Genomic DNA, 15,132 nt, shown 5'->3' on the forward strand with positions numbered 1-15,132 from the left:
ACAAGCGGTAGAAAATGGATGGATGGATGGATGGTTCCAGTTTTCCACATCAACCTAAAACTTTCACCTGAGATATACAATAACACTCCACAACTCATGAATCGTTCATTACAGAGCAAAGCACATACTCATTTATTGTAAAGGGACATTTAAAAAAAAAAAAAAAAGATGTTGGTATCAACCTTAATATTGTGCAATTGTGTCTCAGTATCAAAACCGAGAAAACATAAAACATTATTTTTGTTGACAATAAACAACATATTTTTTCATCCTAAAAATGTTCAGGAAAGGTCAAATCTTCTAACAATATTTCAGTGTTCAATTGAGTTTGAAGTGAGATTGTTATAATTGGACCTATATTTTGTGTCACATCTTGACATGTTTTGACTGCACTCTGCCTCTTTCCTCAAAAGTGTCACATGATGTCACTTATTAAGAAGCAAAGACCTAATGAACCTAATCAGACTTGTCCAACTGAGTTTTGATACTAGTTTCAGCATCAGTTAGTATATTATATATATATATATATATATATATATATATATACTTGTAAGTTTAGACCTTTAAGTTTTAGAGCAAAAAATCCTACCCACAGATCTGGAGCTGGGTGCTCAGGTGCTGCGCTGCATGTGCCCACTCCTCCTCACAGCTCTGTGGCACCTCGGCATCGTTTTCCTCTGGGAACAAGTGCAGCTAAAGTATTATTAAAGGGGATATACGCTAAATCAACTTGAATGAGCGTTTAACCTTGTTACAACCACGTTTCCTCCTCATCACTTAATCAAAGTTGTATTTTGATTGATTCCTGCATGTTTGAGTAATCCTGTTTGTCTTGCTACTGAGGCTTGAGTGCTCAGAAAATTCCTGTTTTCACCTACCCCCTATCCCAGTCCACATCCCTTTACTTAGTTGTGATTATTTGAAAAAAAAGTCATACATGTTTGGGTGTTAAAAGGTAAAAAAATAAAAACATAAATGACACTGAAATGATAATATATGACGAGGCGTCATATATTATCATTTCAAAATGAAGACGGAGAAAGCTGACTCAGAAGAAGACGGAAATCTACGTATGATCATTTCATTATCATGGCTTATCACCAGTTCTGCAGTTTTGAACAGAGTCAGTGGACCTGTTTCTAAGACATTTGGTGTACAAAATGTAAAATTATTGGTCAAAGTAAAAAAATGTATGTTTCTATAATGCACCATCTGACGTATCTATTAAATCGTATGTATTATTAACATTTTGCTAACCACGCATGCCTTTAATGTTATTTACATGCCAGCCAAGTAGATTAGTGGCATATCCTTAAATTTTGTATATTGTGCATTCCATAAAGGATTAATCGGCCTGATGCAGCCACACACAGTAATCTTAGGCTTTGTGGTATTTAGGCTGTTGCACATAAATGATTTCTGGGCATTTACACTATAATACAAATGATTACAATCTATTGTATGACTGTCCATGCAGAATCCATTGGTCAAAATAGATCAGAAACATATAGGATTAGTGGATATGGTGGTGGTGGTGGTGGTGTTGTTGAGGGCGATATAATAAACAGACTGTGTTGTGAGGAAGAGTAGACTGAGATTTGAGAAGAAGTTCAATCACAAAAGGAACCTCATCTTTGTATTCATGGTTTTAAGTTGCACCTGTCGCCAAAGCAAATCTGAACCTTTTGTAAAATCGATCTATCAGTGTAAATACAGTAAACTCAAAAAAAATCTAAAAACATAATTCATACCTAGTGCCGTACTTTTAACATGCACTAACATGGCAAGTCAAGTTTATTTGTAGAACACAATTTGAGCACAAGGCAATTCAACGTGCTTCAACAGGAAAAAAAACATTAAAATCACCAAACAGATAAAAACATAAAAGTGAAGAGTGCAAAGAAAATACTTTCAGTCACATGCACAGCTAAACAAAACTGTTTTTAGCTTGGATTTGAACATCGTCAGAGTAGAACCTGTCTCACATCTTCAGGAAGAGGGCGGCGGCATAAAACTGAAACGCAGATTTCCCATGTTTAGTCCTGACTCTGGGCACCAGCAGGAGGCCGGTCCATGTTTAGTCCTGACTCTGGCACCAGCAGGAGGCCGGTCCATGTTTAGTCCTGACTCTGGGCACCAGCAGGAGGCCGGTCCATGTTTAGTCCTGACTCTGGGCACCAGCAGGAGGCCGGTCCATGTTTAGTCCTGACTCTGGGCACCAGCAGGAGGCCGGTCCATGTTCAGTCCTGACTCTGGCACCAGCAGGAGGCCGGTCCATGTTTAGTCCTGACTCTGGGCACCAGCAGGAGGCCGGTCCATGTTCAGTCCTGACTCTGGCACCAGCAGGAGGCCGGTCCATGTTTAGTCCTGACTCTGGGCACCAGCAGGAGGCCGGTCCATGTTTAGTCCTGACTCTGGCACCAGCAGGAGGCCGGTCCATGTTTAGTCCTGACTCTGGGCACCAGCAGGAGGCCGGTCCATGTTTAGTCCTGACTCTGGCACCAGCAGGAGGCCGGTCCATGTTTAGTCCTGACTCTGGCACCAGCAGGAGGCCGGTCCATGTTTAGTCCTGACTCTGGCACCAGCAGGAGGCCGGTCAATGTTTAGTCCTGACTCTGGGCACCAGCAGGAGGCCGGTCCATGTTTAGTCCTGACTCTGGCACCAGCAGGAGGCCGGTCCATGTTTAGTCCTGACTCTGGACACCAGCAGGAGGCCGGTCCATGTTTAGTCCTGACTCTGGCACCAGCAGGAGGCCGGTCCATGTTTAGTCCTGACTCTGGACACCAGCAGGAGGCCGGTCCATGTTTAGTCCTGACTCTGGCACCAGCAGGAGGCCGGTTCCTGAGGTCCTCAGAGTCCGAGATGGTTCATATGGCACTAACATGTCTGAGATGTACTTTGGTGCTAGGCCATGGAGAGACTTGTACACAAGCAGAGCTGCTTTAAAGTCTATTCTCTGAGCCACAGGGGCCAGAGCAGAGACCTGAGAACAGGACTAATGTGATGGTACTTCCTGGTTCTAGTCAGGACCCGAGCAGCAGCGATTTTGGCAATGTTTTTTAGATGGTAAAAAGCTGCTGATGTTATTGATTTGACGTGGCTGTTAAAGTTCCGAGTCCATTATTACCCCCAGATTTCTAACTTGATTTGTAGGTTTTAGAGCGAGACTCTGGAGGTGACCGCTAACACTTTCTCTATGTTTCTGTGGTTCAAACACGATGATTTCAGTCTTGTCTGAGTTCAGCTGGAGAAAGTTGTGTTGCATCCACAAACTGATCTGTTGGATGCAGTGACAGAGTGAATCCACTGGTCCATAGTCACCTGCCGACAGTGAAACATAGATCTGAGTGTTTTGCTGTGTATTAACTGACCTCCAGATTGAAGCGACATGTTAACTATGTGAGTGAGCGGCGCTAACAATCTTTTCAGCACAGACTTTAGAAATGGGGTGGGTAACACATGGAGGACATGTAGATGAACTCAGACAGTGACAATCTTCTGGACAGTTTTGTAAGTTACAGGTGCAAAGTGAGTCAGCTCTAAGTGTCTGTGTGGTTTTAGGGTTATTACATGCATTACAGAATGTATAGCATTTTTAATGCCCTGAACTTTGTCATTAAAGAATAATGCAAAGTCATTACACTTAGATAGATACACAGCAGCCGAGTAAACAAAGGGTTTGTTTACTGTTGCAAACAAGCCATGTTTCAGTTGTTAGAAGATTTTTTAGTCCATTATAATTGAAGTGCATAACTCACTGTAAAAAGACACAATATTTTGTACCATGTAGTTTGTTGTTGTAGACATTCTAGCACTAGGGACGTCTTGATATATCAATTTTTAGCGTTACAATTATTGTCAAAAAACCCCCATCACAATTTAACTATTATTCATGATTATTGAGACTGTGACCAAACAACACTGAAAACTTTAATTAATGTTCTTTCAGTACCATTGTCATAGACGTTACTGTTCCTCAAGTTTGTGACCGAACTTACAAACGGAACTATCTGAAAGACAAAATAAAGATTATAACTAAAAATTATATATATAAAAATAATCTAATAAAAAATAAATATGACAAAAACAGCCAGATTAAAAAGTTAGTTACATTTAGGTCTATTGTTGGGCTATATGTTGAAAAAATACTTAATTTTGCTTCTAAAATTGTCACGATTATTATTTCTTAGTTCTCATGATCATATTGTGACCTGAATAATCACGATTATTGATAAACCAAATCCTTCCACAGCTGACAGTAAAGGATAGTTCTGATATTTGAGCAGTTTATGCATATTTACTAAGATACACTGGCCGTAGCTTATTTGTACTGGCAAAACAACAATTACACGTAAAACTCCATCTTTAACCAAGTACTGGACACAGGCAATGACAGTGACAGACAGGAGGTTTGGAGAGAGAAAAGGATGCAGAATAAACATAAACAACTCACATTTATTTGTTGTTTCCCTTAGGCTTACGCCTGAAAGTAACAGTTGACCAGGATCCTCAGCTTTGGAGAAAGGTCCGCTCCAGCCCACAAAGATCAAATACAGTTGATTTCACTGTAGGGACAATAAAGTATTTATTACGGCGATCGTGATTTAGTCCGACATTTTTATTAAACAACTATTATAATTATTTTGACTAAACTGAAAAGATTTAGCTCGGTCTTAAATCATATTTGACACATTTAGAGTGAATCATCAGTTTGTTTTTGTAACATATTTATTTAATTCAGTTCCTTAGTATTGTATAAACAGCTGTTTCTAAAGCTCCAGTGCGATCGCAATCTTGTGAGTGCATTTTGGGTCAGATTGACAGTCAGAACATTGCGATTGTTAACAGTTTTAAGAGTTTCTTCCACACATGCTTTTTAATTGACTAATTGATCGGCGGGGCATGCTTTTAGTCTATGTCTTTAGTCAACTACATCTCTAGTATTTTATAGCCTCTTTATTCCACAGCTTTGATGAGAGACTATCTCATCAATATCACGCTATCTTAATTAAAGTCCGATTATAAACGAAATAAGAGGCTACGCTAGTTATCATTTCATGCCAGTCATATTTAAAAGGCAAATTTGAAAACGCATTGGTTATTTACAAAATGTTTCTTGACATTCTGCAAGTGACAACACGTGCGTTTGTTGTTTCTTTTGGCCTAAAATGAACCTATTTCATCTTTTTTCTTTCTCATAAGTGACAGAAAACCCTGAGTTTAACCCCATCCTTGTAGGTCACCTTGACTTATTCCCGTTTGAACCTGCAGCTTTTGAGTGAATTACAGGGTTATTGCCTCAGAATCCATTTAAACTCATTACACACGCGCGCCGCCGCTTCAGTGTAGCGTAAATCAACTTCCATAAAACTCGCCAAAACGAAGGGCTAATCACCAAATTGAAACATGAAATGACACGCTGTCATTAAAAGCCACCCTGGTGTGCTTTTTTATAATCCTACAGAGACGGTGCAGCGCTCGTAAAAAAGCCGAGCGCGAGTGCTGTTCGGCGGGGAGCACTCCGGTTAATTAAGTCGTTGAACCCGGTGCACTTTCCAAAGGCGTCTTCTGCCGTGAAACTGGACAGCCGGACCCCTCCAGCCACTCAGAGCCTCGCTTTAATCCCACCCGGAACTACAGTAGCCAATCAGAGTGCCGCGTCTTAATTTCACAACCCGGAAGTTATGTTCGAACGGTTAGTGCCACCGAAAAAAAGCAAAATAATCGCCGAGAGGAGCAGAAATAGCTGGTCCGCGGCGGCGTTTGTGGGAATGCAGGGAGGACGGGAGCGGGACAGCCTCTGAACACTTCAGGTAACGCGTTTATTTGACCGTTTTGTGAGCGTTTCGTGCCGCCGTTGGCATCACGCCGGCGGGATGAAAGGGATTAGGCAAGAGCCGTTACTGTGGCAACATTACATCTTCTTCTCTCGTGCGTCTGACAGCGGACACGGGCATCCTTTTGAGCAAATAAACCCAGTAACGCGGTTTAAATATGACATACAAATATGTTACTGCGTTTGTTATGTTTAATCCTCGGGAATAACATGCAATATTGTGTGTTCATGTTTCACTTTGTCCTAATTAAATCACCAGCTATGTCACAGCGGACATAACAAAACATTACATCGAACCAGGCCACTTTTATTAAACGGTATTTACAATAGCCAAAACCGTTATTATTGTGGTTGCTTTTTATTATTGATTTATTTCCACTTGGCAATTTTGTTCCTTTAGCATTCTTCAGCTATCTATTCAGACAGGGCTGAAAGAAATCCATCAATTGAACACAGCTAATTGATTATTCAAATAATTGTCAATTAATGTTGTTACTGGATAATATTTGTCTGAACTATGCATATTGTGTGTTTTTTTTATTTTTTTTTTAATGGAAAGGCAAAACAATGGTTTCGGTTTATCACTTTAACCAACAAATAAAGTATGTTTATTTGTGGACCTGGGGTTACAATGTGGATGCGTTTTGTAAAACACTTGCACACTCAAACTACACGAGGAGGAGGACTTTCAGTGTGCTCATTTCCCAAGTTGATCTTTGGTGCTTTCTCGTGAAGTGGCCCAAATGATCATCAAACCCGTACTTCTACTGCAGGTGTAGAAAACCTCCACCATCATTACCTCAGTATTAAATATTTAAGTGTAAGAGAGACTGTATATTTTGGTCCAAAGTCTGAATAAATATCTATCAAATGCACATTATTTGAATGATTCACTGGCCTCCAGCTTTGCGTTGTGTACCTTTCCATATTGGCTCTCGTTTAGATGCCCCTGGTATAATGTTAGAATTGCAAACATGACACAACCACATGGGCTTTAATGAAATAGAAGATAAATGACAGACATGCTTTCACCAGGTCAACTTGTAGCTAATATACACGAACAAAAATATAAACGCTTTGGTTTTGGCTCCATTTTGTCATGAGCTGCACTCAAAGATATTAAACTTTGTCTATAATCGTAAAAGACTCTCTCAAATATTGTTCACAAATCTGTCAATCTGTCTTACCGAGCGATTCATGTTGAAGCAGCACCGTGTAAGTTCCTGGTAGTGCATTAGTCCATGGAGCTGGAAAGATCCTCCACCTTAAACGTTACGAGTCAAGTTTGAAGAAAAACAAGCCCTTTCACCTTACATGTCTTTCAAGTGTTTCAAGTCAGTGATATTGACCTTATTCCGCTCCGCCCACTTTTCCCCACGTATCGCCTCTTCTACTGAAATGGCACTTTTGGTCCAGAGGGAACTGTGTTGGTTTGAATGGAGAACGAGGGAAAAGTCTTGTGCACTAAATTTGCTTTAAAGTAGATCGATTTGTGTAAAAGTCCAATGTTCATGTGACCCACAAGTCAACACTGCACCGACTCCCTGGACCTGAAAACTGCTTTTTAGTCTGTGTAGAACTTATTTTCTCTCGAGGTCGGCAGCCCTATGTTCACTAATACAACCAGAAGAAGCATTACGTGGCGTTAATGGCGGTGCCCAGACGGGCTTCTGGAATAAGGTGAAATAAAGACACCTGTACTTAAGTACTTGTGTTTATTGTGTCTATTTTCTGGTTGAAATCTTACATGGTGTAGCTTTAATAACACATCCTCACACATGACATATCATGATGCCGATGAGACGTGTATGAATATTGCATAGGTGTGCCTTAGGCTGGCCACGAAAAAAAAAAGGACACAGACAGTTTTGCTGTATTGGAGGGTCTGGGGTCACTGTCTGAATTTGCTGGATATTGGCAGAAACTGGAACGCGCTGTAGTTTACGCAGATCCAGAGCCCAACCATGTAGAATGGGGGACATGTCTGGGGAGTGCTGGCCGGGCAAGAACTGAGATGTTTTTAGCATCCAGGAGTTGTTTACAACTGCTTCAAAATGTGGGCGTGCGTTATCATGCTGCAACATGAAGTAATGGTTGTGGATGAATGACACAATAATGGAAATGTCACACCTTTTTATACAGAAAAAGGTTTATATCTTTAAGTTTAACTCATGTAAAATGGGAGCAAAAACAAAAGTGTTAGGCGTATATTTTTCTTTAGTTATTGTTATACATATAATAGTTTGTGTTCTGTATGTTTGAGCAGGATCCATGACCCTGACTCGTGGATCGTTCACCTACTCCAACGGAGAGGAGTATCATGGGGAATGGAAGGAAGGTAAGACGTTTATCCAAGCATACATTTCAGAGAAGACTTAAAACACACACGAGTGAGTGAGGTACAATGAACCTCGGGGCTTATCCTCCGCAGTGATATGCTGAAGGCAAAACATGAGAGGAAAATATTGCAATTGTTTTGGAGAGAAGTAAATTTTGATTGTTGAGTAAATTAATTTGATAAAAAGGTGCTATAAGAGCTGATTCAAAATAAAAAGAACAGAAACATGATTTACAGTGACTTTTCTGCTCTTTAGTGGTGAGTTTTACAATGCCTTCATTTATCTGCACATTTATGATGGATTTCTAAATATGGTACAAACATTTGGATTGAATAAAAAGTGTCAGATTTACACCTTTTTGAGAAGCTGTAGTTCCAAAAATCAGCGCCACAAAGGGCCACGTTTGTACGTTTTGTATTGTCTTGTGAGAATACACCTACAGAATATAATTTTGCTAGCAGCCTTTACAAAAATGGAGACTTCTGCAATAAAATAAACTCATGAGTATTTGTTTGTATCTGTATATTGTTTGCTTGTGCAATATCACAAAATCAAAATTTTCTATCATGTTTTTCTTCTTAAAACTAATTTGAAAAATATTTTCAATATTGATTCAATGAATGAGGCTTTTTAGTTTACTGGGCTATATCTTCTTGGTTTTAGACCTGGAATCTTTAAAAAAAAAGTGGCTGATCATTACCAAGTGTAAACCATTGAATCCTGATTTGATTCAAATTCAATTTATTCTGCCGCTACCTATTCTGAAGTTTGACTCTAAACTAAAGAGTCTGAAGTGTGGGGGAAAACAATTTCTGTCTCCTATACAACTTAATCTGAGGCGTTTGTGAGAAGTGGAAGGTGGCATTGTTGGGCATATTTTATCACTTGGATGATAATGAATAATTTAAAGATGTTAAATGTGTGAATTAATTGTGTTATGTGTTGTTCAAGATATGTAAAATAAACCAGTAAAAGATGTTCGGCTCAAATCTATAGAAAATATGACACGTTTCATTTATTTTCCCTGTAGTAACTAGAGAAGCTTATTTTAAATGTCTCTACCCTCGCATCCTGTCAACAGTTCACTTTTACCACGGCAGACTGGATCAAATGGCATTTTTCAGCCAAAACCAACACCCAAACAATATGAAAACTCAGGGCAAAACGCTCCCACATCGCCACTTAACAAGTGGGTTATAGCTACATTTATTACAGTCATGTTTGGAAAATGTTTTACTTCTTAGTTGTTTCCTACTTGATTCATATATTTTACAGTGTTTCATTGCGCCTTCACATATGATGTATTTCTCATTTTTGTGGCATTTCCTTTTAAAATGCCAGATTTATTTAGCATTATTTTATGTTCTATCTTTCCATTTCAATGAACTAATTATAAATCATATGCCACGCCCACGACAGTTACTCTTACTTGAGTAGTTTCCCCAAATACATTTTTACTCTTTGACCACTACTTTATACCTCTAAACTACTTCACTGAAGCAATTTTGAAGTAATGTAACTCTTTATTACAATTTCTTTACCCACCTCTGTATATCAACCATCTGTGCTAAGAACATCCCATAAAACTGTAAACCAGGTCTAAACCGGGTCTAAACCGGGTCTAAACCGGGTCTAAACCGGGTCTGAACCGGGTCTGAACCGGGTCTGAACCGGGTCTAAACCGGGTCTAAACCAGGTCTGAACCAGGTCTGAACCAGGTCTGAACCAGGTCTGAACCAGGTCCGAACCAGGTCCGAACCAGGTCCGAACCAGGTCTGAACCAGGTCTGAACCAGGACTGAACCAGGTCCGAACCAGGTCTGAACCAGGTCCGAACCAGGTCCGAACCAGGTCCGAACCAGGTCCGTCCGAACCAGGTCCGAACCAGGTCCGTCCGAACCAGGTCCGAACCAGGTCCGAACCAGGTCCGAACCAGGTCCGAACCAGGTCTGAACCAGGTCTGAACCAGGTCTGAACCAGGACTGAACCAGGTCCGAACCAGGTCTGAACCAGGTCCGAACCAGGTCCGAACCAGGTCCGAACCAGGTCCGAACCAGGTCCGTCCGAACCAGGTCCGAACCAGGTCCGAACCAGGTCCGAACCAGGTCCGAACCAGGTCTGAACCAGGTCTAAGGGACAAAACTTGATTGAAATGCCCAATACACAGAAGTAAACAGGGTTGTGGACGTCAATGGCTTTATGTATTTTTGTTGCATTGTGCTCATTATTATCGGAGATATTTATCATATGAATATATTGTACTATATTAACCATCCCTCTTTTGTGGTATTTTTCTTTTACAAATGCTTTTTTTATTTGTAGCAGTTCTTTGCTCTTGGCTGTCTTGATCTTTGACTACAAGTTAAAGTCACCTTTTATTATTATTTCAAACCCGGAGAGGCGTCATTAGCACCTGATTTACAGAAACATACAATGTATCAGACGTGTGACAGGTGATTTAATGAAAGACCCACAGCTGCAGAGAAGCAGTGGGAGTTACAATCTGTTTCAAACCCACCACTACTCGAGAAACAGATTGTATTAATGAACAAAAATATAGGGAAACGCAGTGGAGTCATGAAGAAGGAGCGGGGACCATATGCCGCAGCGCAACAAAAGAGATCGCACTTCTCTGGACTCCTGACCGCAACAATCTGGGCGAGACCTGAAGAGCGCCACCAAAGTTAGCTCAAACAAGTGTGCGCTAATATAGGAACAGACATATGGTTGAACAGTGGAGGTGGAGCGAGCTGTGTAACTCCTGTGTGGAGTTACACAGCACGTGGATAGTTTTGAATCATATTTGAGATCGTAACACATGGAATTCAAGCCACACTTCTGGGTTCAGACGTCACTCATTTTTATGCTGTCATTTCAAACTTGCCTCGTCTCGCACCCATTTGTGACCCTTAGAGCTTGGTTGAAAAAATCGATTTTCCGATTTTTAATCGATTTGCATATTAAAGGTTAAATGGTGGATTTTTTGGGCCCAAATCTAAGTCTCATTTCCTCGTGGCGTTGACTGCCGATTAGTCCTGCCACGTATCAATCATAAAACGCACCTATCGCTCACCTGCAGCCGCGTGTGGCTCGTCCCGCGAGAGCAGCACGTTTCCTCGTGTTTAAGCGCATTGATCTATCATAATATAGTTCCCTCAGTGTACGGGACAAAATGAAGACGGAGAAAGCTGACTCAGAAGAAGACGGAAATCTACGGGAGACGAGAGATGCGATGCGCTCCGTCGCGCTAATAAACAAACGCACGTGTGTGTTGTATCAGTCCACACGGGGAGTGGCATGCGCACTTCCGCTTGCGTTCTCAAATCGCAGAAAAATCGTCCATTGCGCCTTTAATGACGATTATCGATTCATACGTGCAAAGATCGATTTTTAAAAAAAAATTAACTATTTTCTACATTTCCCTCAGTGAACTTTTACCCCCGCCGCGTCACTAAATTCACGCAGGCGCGCTCGGTCTAAAAATAATTCAAACTCGAATTCTTAATTATTTTCAAGCATAATAATAATGCACTGGTTTGTGTCCCAGTAGAATCCACTGTTGCAGATGTAGTCACCTCAATGATGTCCTCCATTTATTGTCCTGGATTATCTTTCTTGAAGGTAGATTGACCCTTGATCTTTTCATCAGTCTTCCATCAGTAACTACCAATACTTATACCGGATCGAATCGAAATCGAATCGGAAATCAGATCGAAATCGAATCAGATGGAATCTGAGAAAATCGGAAAAAAACGATTTTGAAACGTAAAAATCGAAATCGAATCGATTCTTGAAATTTGAATCGAAACCCAGCTCTAGTGACCCTTTGCTCGGATGTGAAGTGTCTCTTCTTGGTTACTGTGATTTTATCCTTGTAGCCATAGCAACTTTAAGACACTGATTCACAAGTAAGAAGCCCTTTTTAATGGTCTATGTTCATAAATGTCCAGTACGGCCCTATGGCACTAAAATGACAAGACGGCATTTTCTTACAGCCTAGATCACAATTTCATCACAATGCACTTACACGTGGTACATTTAAAGGCTTTTAAATAAATAACTAAAGATATCTGCTTCTTTTGAGATTCACGCCTTCACTGTGATTGGTTAATTGTATGGCTGTAGCGATTACCATCATCGAAATAATAAAAAATAATCTGAATGGTTGTCTGGACTATATCAATGCTAAAACTCACGTGAAAATACCTTTTTTTTTTTAACAAAGACAGTGGCATTATTAAATCAAAATAAATAAAAACAATTTCTGAGTTGGATCTGTATCTTTTAGTCGTAAATTATTATTATCTTGATCTGATGCTTGTGACAATCTGCTTTTTTTGTGAAACTGCCATACTGTGATACATACAATTCATGTTTAATGCAGCTTTATGCTTAAAATACACTCTCTTCCGCTCACACTCCTTCTATTAGTCACCTCTGTCATGCTTTGAGTGACAGGCTGGTTTAAATTACAGTTACAGAGAGTTCACACTTTATTTACCTTTTTTATTTACATCTTTAAGGCAATTTGAATTGTAAATTTCTTCTGAATTGTGATGAAATTGAAATTGTAATCAGACTCGAGGAAAATTGTGTGTAATCTTTTGGCACATCGTTCAGCCCGGAATATTCTCTTACTGGTCACAATAGTTGCTGGATTTGTGGTGACATGTTTAAGGCATAATTTATAATAAATCGACAAAATAATCTGCTTATTCTGTTAATCGATTCAGGTCAATATATAATAATAAAAACATATGTACGATAGATAATAATCGTGACAATTTTAGAATATTTTTAGTTCAATCTTTGGTCTGTCAGAAAGTTTAATGTCATAAAGCTGGTCACACATTTGAACATTTTAGAGCACTGGAATAAAAAGTCTCAATAATCATAAATCTTTGTCACAATATTTGTCGAAGTAGAATTTGATATGGTGACATTCCTCGTGACACCACAGCTCATTATATATATATATTATGCCAACACACTTCAATTCAGTAAAGCTTGAATCAAATGAATTATTCTCATGCTTATATCAGTTATAGGTGCTAAAGTGGTTTGGCTGTGAACCACTAGAGGTTTCTGTCTATTCTTACCTCCTGGAGCTGAACTCTAATGAGAAAAAAAACAGTGATCCGCGTGGCTCTGAGTGAGACACAGACCAGTTTAATTAAATCCTCTGAAAGTCAAACTGTAAAACAAACACTCAGAATGTCACAGTTATTCTGAATCTGACACTGGGAACATTTTTTCACACCTTTTTATCAGAGGTCTCTAACCTTTTCCACCAGGGATACTCACTTTTAGATGGAGAGGGAAAAGTTACTTGTGATTTGTTACATTTAATCATTTATGTGGAGCTGTAGTGGAATAGTTCAGAGTCGGAATCAGAAAAAAGGTTTGCTGATTTGGTGCAACATACAATAAACAATAATAAAAGTAAGATTATATCAAATAAGGCATGCATTAAATATGTATTCATTTAATTTACTAATAAGAATAGGAAAATACAAAAATAGACTTGGTATATACACGTCGCAACTTTCTCTTAGTCAACTGATTATTTTATTGAGACTATACAGCCTCGGAATATTTATTTTATTTAGTTTCTAGTTAGTTTGGTTCTCAAGGTTTTATATTTATCCCTAAATAGTTCAATACTCACATTCATATTGTTATGTTGTATCATCCTTTCAGCACTTACAGGATCTCCAGTGTTTCAGCACTTTCTTCCATATGGGAAAGACTAAAGACCAGTCTCATGGAGCAAATGTACCTGTGGCATTTTGACATTTCCAACTTAGATTATTTCTCTGTCAATATATATATATTTGATGCAGCCTGAGAAGTTTACTCCGGGCCTCTTACAAAACCTCCATCATTTGCATGTATTAGGCGTACTGCCCGTAGAAAAATATTGTAATAGTCACTTTCAAGACAAAAAACTTTGTTAAAAATATAAACTAGCCCTTGTCATACCATCTGCTTTTATAAGAGAACAATTATCAAAGTTATTGGGATTCAGGCCTTTGGGGAATTCTGCGTGTTAAATAAACTCTGTTAAATAAACATTAGCAGCCTGTACTGCTCCTCCGTCTGTTCAAAATCTGCACTTTCTTCATTAGCAGCTCCTCCTCTGGGAGCACAGTGTAGCATCCTTTACCTAAACATTATTTAATGTTAAAAGAAGTAAAATTATCACTGCTGACTTCAGCTTGTGATTCACAAGGTTGTTGTTGTGAAATAAGTTAGACTGAATTTAATTTAAATAACATAAATTAAACATTAGCATTCGACAAGAGCAAGTTTTGTGTTTGAAAGCTTTTACAGCAACAGTCAAGGTTTCTGGTCTTATGAAGCTGCAGATCGCTTTGTACACTCATTTCCAGAGTGTTACTTTCAGTAAGTATATGTTTAATTGAATAGAGCAAGCATTAACCCCAGAGTTGTAAGATGACTCCAGACAGACCGTTGTCTGGGCCTTGGCCAAAGCCTGGACAGTGGTCACAGGTAACGAGTGATTATGTTATGTTAGTCTAGTCTTATTTTTTGATTAGTTCCGCTGTTCTCGAACCTTTTTAGACCAGTGACCCCTTATCAGAAAATATCAAGGACTTCCTCATAATGAAACCATGTGTATGAGCATATTTGGATGAAAGATACATTTCTTATAGTGTTTATCAATTTAATTTGATGTCAATTAAACTCTGTATAACCGCAAGTGCATAAAAAATATATAATCAAATTCACTGGCCTTTTGCAATCTAAACAACTACTAATTGATTCATTTAAAGAAAACTTCCTAGATTAATCAATTAACAACAAACTGTTTGTTGCAGTCATCATTTTGGTTAAATTAAAACAAAGACTTGTCTTATCTTGTCAAACTGGTCAAAATAAAAACTCATGACTTAAAGCTGGAAAACCTGACAGTTTATTTTTTTGGGAAATGAG

General features: G+C 39.2%; 1 protein-coding gene across 1 annotated transcript in view; it reads left to right on the plus strand.

Moving 5' to 3' along the window:
* The first annotated feature begins 5,686 nt into the window (after positions 1–5,686).
* LOC140377704 (MORN repeat-containing protein 4-like) overlaps positions 5,687–15,132 on the plus strand; it is a 36,265-nt gene continuing 26,819 nt past the window's right edge. The window contains exons 1-2 of the mRNA XM_072463240.1: positions 5,687–5,814; positions 8,104–8,175. Coding sequence (XP_072319341.1) covers positions 8,109–8,175 — 67 coding nt within the window. The 5' untranslated portion in view covers positions 5,687–5,814; positions 8,104–8,108. The remainder of the gene's footprint in view (positions 5,815–8,103; positions 8,176–15,132) is intronic.

This window comes from Eucyclogobius newberryi, unplaced genomic scaffold (genome assembly GCF_026437365.1).
Source record: "Eucyclogobius newberryi isolate DKJ021-1_F unplaced genomic scaffold, fEucNew1.0.hap1 SCAF_4, whole genome shotgun sequence".
Classification (NCBI taxonomy): Eukaryota; Metazoa; Chordata; class Actinopteri; order Gobiiformes; family Gobiidae; genus Eucyclogobius; species Eucyclogobius newberryi.